Genomic DNA, 7718 nt, shown 5'->3' with positions numbered 1-7718 from the left:
TCTGAGCCTTCACAGTTCCATCTATAAAATGAGAAGGCTGATTTTCTTTTTCTTGTGACTCTCAAGTTTTGAACCAAACTCCTGTCTAGCTGCCAAGGGATCAGTCCCTAATCTTAACGTTTTATTTATTTATTTGTCTTCATACATGATATGGCTTCTTTTTTAGGACATTCTTGAAAGCAACAAGAATATTTCTAACTACTTTTCACTTAAAAAAGGAAAGAGTTATTATTTTTAACATGGAGAACAAAAATGTCATTTGGAGTACTAACCTCTTCAAAGGTGAAAATGAGGTCCTGACTGTGGTCTGGTAGACTCTTTCCCCCTCCTTTAGGACCTTATGAATCCAGATTCTACATTTTTATTTTAACCATAGCCAAAGAATAGAAATCAGAGGCCAATACCCTGCTGTTAGGATGATTTATGACTCTGCTACAAACACGACAACTACAATTTCTTGATTTGAGAAGGTTTCACATTTCTGCAGAAGAGAAAAGCAAACACTCACAACAGCCCCTTTGTGAGGTCAAGAACTCAGTTGTATGCAGCAATGGCCAGTGTGGTTATGCTCTCTCCTATCATGAGCTTTTGCTTTTTTCTGCCTCACTTCCCATTTTTCTTCCCCCTGGTTCTCTGGCATTATACTCGTCAGTGAAATAGTAGTCATAAGCCTCTGCTGTGAGGTCTAATTGCTGGGGGGCCCAATTGTCTAAGTTTGGGTTCTCCCAAAACAGAGTCTGATACAAAGACTTACGTGCAGTAGTTTATCTTAGAAACGATCATAGAAAGAACAAGTGAGGGAGTGGGGGAATGTGGGATAGGGAAGAGAGAAAATCTAATAAAGGTATGTAATGAATGAGATATCACTTGGGCAATCAGGGCTTCATCTTGCCATGGAGCCTCAAGAAACCTTGTAAAATGTTCCTCAGAATTGTCCCAATAAGATTTCAATTTCCAGTCATGTTGAAGTAAAACAAAAGTCATAACTTCCTGTCTTAAGCAACTAGAAAATGCAACACAATATATGAAGCAATTGTTATCAGACATTGGACAACAAGCAGCAAAAGACTAGAGTTCCTCAGAAAAGGAAACAAACAAGGTGAGGTGTATGGTTATCCTGGATTTTTTCTGGAGCAACTCTGGACCACTGTGCAGGGGGAGAGATCCCAAGTAGACCATGGTAGTCTTAGTGAGTTGAGGGGGCACAGGTTTGAATTCAGCAGAGCTGGGATGGCTAGAAGTTTAGAAAAAAAGAACTGCGGAAAGGAGAGACCTATGCAAGAAACCAAAACTCCGTCCATCTGCATTGAGGTCCCAGTGGGTCTCCTTGATCAATACTAAGTCACACATGCATGAGGTGAAACTCCATAAGTCAAGCAAAATCCATAAGTCAAGCAAACTCCATAAGTCAAACTAGAGATTTGTAAGCTGAGAAAACCTCAGACCTAGCATGGAATGAAGAGATATTTAAGGTCTACCCTGTTGGAGTAGAGAGAAACTGTGAGCACTCAGGGCATTCACTAATGGCACAAGAAAGACACGACTTAGTAGTGCAGCTAAACAAACCCTAGAGTGAAGAACATTCCTAGACCACCCTAACAAAGCTCAACAAGAAGCCCCAAAGAGACAAAGTTGATGCCCTAGAACTTAACTGCTTGTCAAAACGGAGCCCAAGACTCTAAAGAAAGAAAACAAATCTTGACACTCAGCAACATAAGATTCAAAATTTCCTGCAGTCAAATGAAAATGATTATCCATGCTAAGAAGTAGAACAGCATGAGTTATAATAAGAGAAAAAAATCAAGTAAATATAGATTCAGAAGTGACAGAATGATAGATTTAGCACAGCAAGATTTTTAAATAACTATCTTAATTATGCTCAGGTGTTTTAATATGGTGTAAACATAAGAGAGAAGTGGAACATTTCATCTATTCATATGTTTGTATTTTTAATATTTATTTATTTTATTTTACTACACTATAAAATGTAAACACACACATATACATGGAGAGAGAGAGAGAAACTTCTAGAATTATCTAACAAGAGACTGGGAGAATTGAATATTCATCCGTTAACTCCTGTTTCTCCTCTCAGGGCATCAAATCACAAGCCATCCTAGCTGTGGACTGAGAAATCTCTCTCTGCCAAGTCACCTTTCCCACACCTCAATAGAGAAAGCCCCCAGGAAGAGATGCAGAAGAATAGGTGTCTTAAGTTGGGAAGCTGTTGTACATTGCAGCTGTCATACTCATTGTGAGTGGAGTGGGACATCACTGGAGAAGACAGGACAAGTCCTTTTTTAAATTATGTGATTGGGTAGCCAGAAAAGACAAACACTATGATCTGTTTTTCTGGACTTCCCTCACCGTGATATTGTGGGTGTGCCACCTCCACCATCCCTTAATGTCTCTCTAGTTACTTCTGGAACACCTGAGAGGGTGTCTCAGGAAGACTCACAATGACAGAATAGTGTTAGCCACATCTCCTTCCTTCCTTCTCTAGACCCCATGGTAACATTGCTCAAGAAACCTCAGTCACTGTGATCATTGCTGTCTTCTGCTGATGGCTTCTCAAAACTGTGATGTGTTATGTAATATCCTTTTCCTACTTCCTTTACCCTGTGACTACCACACCAAACAGGCTGTATCCTACCTCCTGCTATAACACTCCCAACAGGAGACTGCCTTGTACTTGCAAGTTTTCAAAGCAATTTGGTGTGAAAACCACAGTTTATATATCTGCTTGATCTAAGACTGAGACTGAGACAATGTCCATGGAGTTGGCCTGAGGACCAATGGCAAGAACCGGGTTTCCAGAGTCTGCGTAACATTTAATTCCTGCAACACTTCAGAAGCCTCATTTTGTTATTATCCTTATCCTGGAGAAAGGGAATTGAGGTTGAGAGAAGTAAAGAAACTTGCCCAAGATCATAGTGACAGAGCTGGAACTTACACCAAAGTCAATCTGATCCTTTGAAATCTGTCTTTAACCACCATGTGAATAAAAGCATCTCTTTTGTCCTTTTTCGTCCTTTTTATGTTCCCTGTTCCTTATTAGCCAGAGCTAAGTAGCCAGTACAGCAAGCTCCAATGTTTGAGGGTAAGGACTTGTCTTAGGTGTAAGGAGTGGTTCTATTGAACCCTTGGGTGCTGCTTGTAAACATTTTCCAGTGTCCTCTAACTTGGGATTAGGGAGTGAATCCTACCATTTATGGAGTTTCTCAAATGGTTTGTATTTATTTGCTTATGTATAGTTTATAAATATTATTTCTCATCTCATTCATAATTAACTTATAATGTCGGAATTATGAAGAGATTCTTATTTTTAACTTTTTTAGTTGTGAGAAAAGTTCACAGAGTTTGTTTCTTGCTACTTATGACCTTTATTTGCCCAGCTTCTTGGGACAATCCGGAACTTGATTTCAAGTATTGAGGCTGCCAGCCTCACCTTCTTGCCTCTGTTAGAGGCAGTTACCCAGGGCTCAGGATTTCCTGAATGAGTCCTGAATCAGAAACAAGTACACACCTCATGCATGCACGAACATCCTTCCTTTTCAGGTTTGGAGTGTGCTTTCTTTTATATTATTGGGGTCTTTCTTCCTTAGACATGCCAATTGTGCTTCTGTCCTAAAACCTGTAGTGCTGCTGCCGTCCTGGGACAGCAATGAATACAGAGTTCCCCAGAGGACAACCGCTCTGTGAGGTCCCATCAAAATTCCACTAGAAAAGATATAAATGAATGCAGTCCAATCTTAAAACCATTGTATTTGGCATATTGCTATAAAGGATTGAAACACTGCTGATCTTAGTACTAATTACTTATATGTGAAGGTTAGAAAGCTGAGCCCAAATTTCAATAAGATCTTTTCACAGGTGAAGCATTCAACCACTCACTTCTGCTTCTATTGACGACACAAATGATATCAGTTTTGAAAAAAGAAATATTTTAGTCACCATTTCACTGCCACCTTTATTAAACTGTCAACAATGATAAGAAATGTTGTTTAACCAAAGCAATGAAATGAGGGCACTTATTAAGATAATATAAATGTTTTTAAGGAGGTAAATTTGAGTAGCAAGACAGAAAGAAACTTCTTATAAAAAGGGCAATTTATATCAGTGACTCTCCCATTAGGGGCCAGCCCATAGTTTGGTAAAGCACCTTCTTCACTAGGTGAGAGCCAAGGGTATTGGCAGCAATCACCACATGAAATGAAGCATAACTCATAGTTTGATTTATCTGTACAGCGAATTGAACACCCAGAAAATAACACAATACAAATATTGAGAAATATTGATATAAATCACCAGATTTTCCAGTAAAGATAGCCCTTGTTTCCCCCCAAAAATCAAACGAGGATTTTCTATTTTTAAGTACTTTATTTTTATATTATGTGTGAAAACATCAATAATTAAACCCCTTTGTTCTAAGACAGAAACACTGTAAAACTAACATTAAACAAGGCAGTATGCCTTACAAGAAAGACATAAAATGTCCAAGGGATATTTAGAACATTTTAGTTCTTAAAGTTTCAACATGAGAAATGTTGACTCACACACTAGGAAATCATTTCAATAAATAACAACTGACATTCATCTAAACAGTTACAAAACAGATGTGCACATACATTCCCCTGCCCTCACAATGATCTCATTGACCATTTGCTTGGATCCCCCAGCCTCTATCACAGTGGCTGGCATGTTGCAGGCTCCTCAGAAATATTAACATAATGACTGGAGAACATTTGAAAGCATTCTACCTTCAAATTAAATACGAATCTAGATGGAACTAACTTGGGGTTGACATTTTAAAAAGAATGAATATAACGGGACAGTGTGCAAGTAGACTTAATCATACCCTTAATTATTTTATACCTAAAATATTAACATAGAATCTTCAAAACAAACTAATAAATAAATAAATAGAAGACTTCTCCTAAGTGATGCTCAAACACATTAGGCTCAATCCAGGTGGCCTCTGCAGCTGTCTCTCTCTTTTCTCTTCTGTTCATATAAGGACTGTGCCTCCTTCAGGAACAGCCACCAATGAGCTTCTTCCTTCCTTCTGGTTAGTTGCATTTGTCACTGTAAAGAGAAAATGGGTTCCCTGAGTAGGTGCTCGGGAAAACTGACTGCACAACACTCTGCTCCTGTCCTGCTCTTCCAGCCTCTAGAGTTTTCTGAATGCAGTTTCCCCAGCCTGGCAACCAAGTGGCTACTGCCTGTGACAGCTGTACTGTGTGGCAAGGACCTCTAGGCTTGGGATGCTCTTTTAGGAATGGGGGTGGAGTGGGGTGGTGGTCTCCACTGTACTATTGGATTAAAAACAGCCAGAACCTATTACTCTTTGTCCTACTGGGCCTCAAATGAAGGTAGTTTTACCTACATTCATTGGAACGAAAGAAGAACTTTGGTGGGGAAGCCAGGCATTGGGAATATCCTCTGGCACCAGAGCAGTAATTATCGTAAAGGAAACTTTAATTGTGAAAACAATAATCACAATTTCTAGTCATTCAACTAACCCCTGAGTTTTCCTGATTTTATTTTTAGGGGGCAGATGCCAGTATCTCTGACCAACGGCTCCAGTCACCTGTGTACATAGAAACTATAACTCACCTGTTCAGCATCTTTTCGATGATTTTCTTAACCATGGGGGATGCGGGGTTGAGACAAGCTTTCTGCCCATTCTTGAGTGTGGCTCTGCAGAGAGAAGGGAATCCCGTGAGGCAGGAGGTCGGGCTGGGGACAGGGTTGGGCAGCGGGAGAGTCGGGGACCCCGGCGGTGGCAGCGGCAGAGCGGGGAGGGACTTACATGACTTCGATTTCAGCGCAGTGGGGTCCTGGGGCCTTCACGTTCACACTTTGGATGTTCTTGGGGTGAATTCCCTGCAGGGTCTGCAAGCACTGGCAGCGCAGTTCAGTGACCACGGACGCTCCTAGGGAAGAAGAGACTCACTGATTGAGCAAGGCTGTCGGCGCGGGGCGCCCACCCCAGCCGCGTCCGGCCCGGGGACCCCAAGGCGTCGGGACCCACCTGCTGCGCGCCGGCCGGTGGCCACCAGGAGCAGGAGCAGCAGCGCCACCCGCAGGAACCGGGGATTGCTAGGAGCTGCGGAGAGCGCGGCGAGGGCCATGGTGCTCAGCAGACGGTTCTGGTGACTGGCTGTGCGAGGAGCGGGAGAGCTGGCGAACAGGTGCCTGCTGCCCGGGCTTTGTGGGTCTCCGAGATCCGCGAACCCCTTTTATGCATGGTTGGGGCTGGAAAGCCCGAAGCTCCCAGGCCAGGGAAATTCCCGGAGCTCCAGATCCATGCGGAGTCCGGAAGGAAGGAGACGGCCCCGCCCCCAGGGTGGAACACTTGGTGTGCGAGTGGGGTGGGGGGGTCCACTGATGCAGCCCGCGCCTCGTCCTCTAGAGTAACTCCCATGGACTCTGAGACTCTGGGATATTCGCCTTCTGCCCCGGATCCCTGGAGGGGGGCTGAGTGGCAGCCAGCGCTGAAGATACCACCTGAGAGGTGGGATCTTGGGTGCCTAGTGATCCCAGTGTGTGGGGCTGGGAGCGGAGAAGGAGCTGGGGCGGATCCCTGAGAACCACCACAGGGTAGGCGCGACCTCTTTGGAGGAAGAGAGTTGTGTCTCGGATTTGTCTCTGGAGGTTGAGAGAAATTAACAAGGTGCTGGGAGATAGACTGGAACTGTATTATCCTCTCTGCCTCAGCCTTTCTTATTTTCGAATTAGCCTATTTCACGTACATCTAACATCAGTGCTCTCTGTGAAAATACAGTCCATCATGTCAGATTCCAGAGAAGAATGTTCTGCTTGTTCCTTGTGTTGCATATTCTCTAATCACACTTAGAACATCTTCTTTAGGTCCTCCATTTGGTGGCAACAGATTATAAGTGTCAAAAGTTGAATCCAGTGTTAGTGTCAGTGGAAGTTAGAGCTGTATAGCATGACCTCTTCTTTCCTATCCTGCATAACTTCCTTCTTCCCTGTAAAATGTTGGAACTTCCAAAATCCCCTGAAAATCTTTTCCTGTAGGAGTTCAGATTTGATCTAGAAATATGGCACTGGTTGTCACTCCGGACCTCGGAGGGGCTAGGTCCAGCAGGTTCATGGGCTCACCGTTCCTCGTTCTGTCTTCGGACGGTATAGCACATGACACCAGGGAGTGGGTACCTGGTGTGCAAGCGCCATTCCCACTGAAGCAGCAGACATGCATCCAGATGAAATAGGAACGCCAGATCCCACATACAGTCACATTCCATTTACTATAGGACTTCCTGGTATTCAATATTGGGCCCCCTTTCTAGAGGAACACATACATGCTGTTTTCTCTCAGGAATTTCAGTCATTTAACCTGGTAGCTTTGTTACTTTTTTCTCCAGAAGTTCTAGAGAACTTATTTTTATTCATCATTAGGTTTTCAGAGGGTTTAAGTGTGATTTTCCAAGTGGGATTCAGAGCTCTCTGAGACATGGAGTAAGATGGGAGGAGAGGGAAAAAGCAGAGGCCCCAGACCCAGAGGCAAATGTCTCCACAACAGAGTTCTACACAGCCCAGCTCCATAGGTAAGATCTGTGTTCCTAGCCAAGCAGAGAACACGGCAAGGCTGCCACCTGCATATAGTAGTGAAGCATCGCCTGCAGGTTGTTTAGCCTCTCTGTTTCTACCCCAAGGCGGTTATGAGAAATGAGTCAACATTTGTAAGAGCC

At 43.3% G+C, this 7718-nt stretch overlaps 1 protein-coding gene across 1 annotated transcript; it reads right to left on the bottom strand.

Annotated features, from left to right (window-relative positions):
• Nucleotides 1–4371: 4371 nt before the first annotated feature.
• On the bottom strand, nt 4372–6224 carry CXCL1 (chemokine (C-X-C motif) ligand 1 (melanoma growth stimulating activity, alpha)). Its single transcript, XM_011927155.1, has 4 exons — nt 6035–6224; nt 5813–5936; nt 5617–5700; nt 4372–5085 (listed from the first exon to the last, which is right to left on the bottom strand). The coding sequence occupies exons 1-4, from the start codon at nt 6132–6134 to the stop codon at nt 5070–5072; spliced, it is 324 nt and encodes a 107-aa protein (XP_011782545.1). The 5' UTR covers nt 6135–6224; the 3' UTR covers nt 4372–5069.
• Between the last annotated feature and the right edge of the window lie 1494 nt (nt 6225–7718).

Source organism: Colobus angolensis, unplaced genomic scaffold (assembly GCF_000951035.1).
Source record: "Colobus angolensis palliatus isolate OR3802 unplaced genomic scaffold, Cang.pa_1.0 Scaffold70, whole genome shotgun sequence".
NCBI lineage: Eukaryota > Metazoa > Chordata > Mammalia > Primates > Cercopithecidae > Colobus > Colobus angolensis.
Note: the sequence above shows the minus strand (reverse complement) of the source record. Positions and strands in the feature narration are given on the sequence as shown.

Bases quoted from the DNA above. Each gene is read 5' to 3' on its own strand.
- CXCL1 (XM_011927155.1), bottom strand. From the start codon at position 6,134: ATGGCCCTCGCCGCGCTCTCCGCAGCTCCTAGCAATCCCCGGTTCCTG. The intron at 5,937-6,034 runs GTGGGTCCCGAC...CTTCTTCCCTAG, and splicing joins CACCGGCCGGCGCGCAGCAG to GAGCGTCCGTGGTCACTGAA. The intron at 5,701-5,812 runs GTAAGTCCCTCC...TTCTCTCTGCAG, and splicing joins TGCGCTGAAATCGAAGTCAT to AGCCACACTCAAGAATGGGC.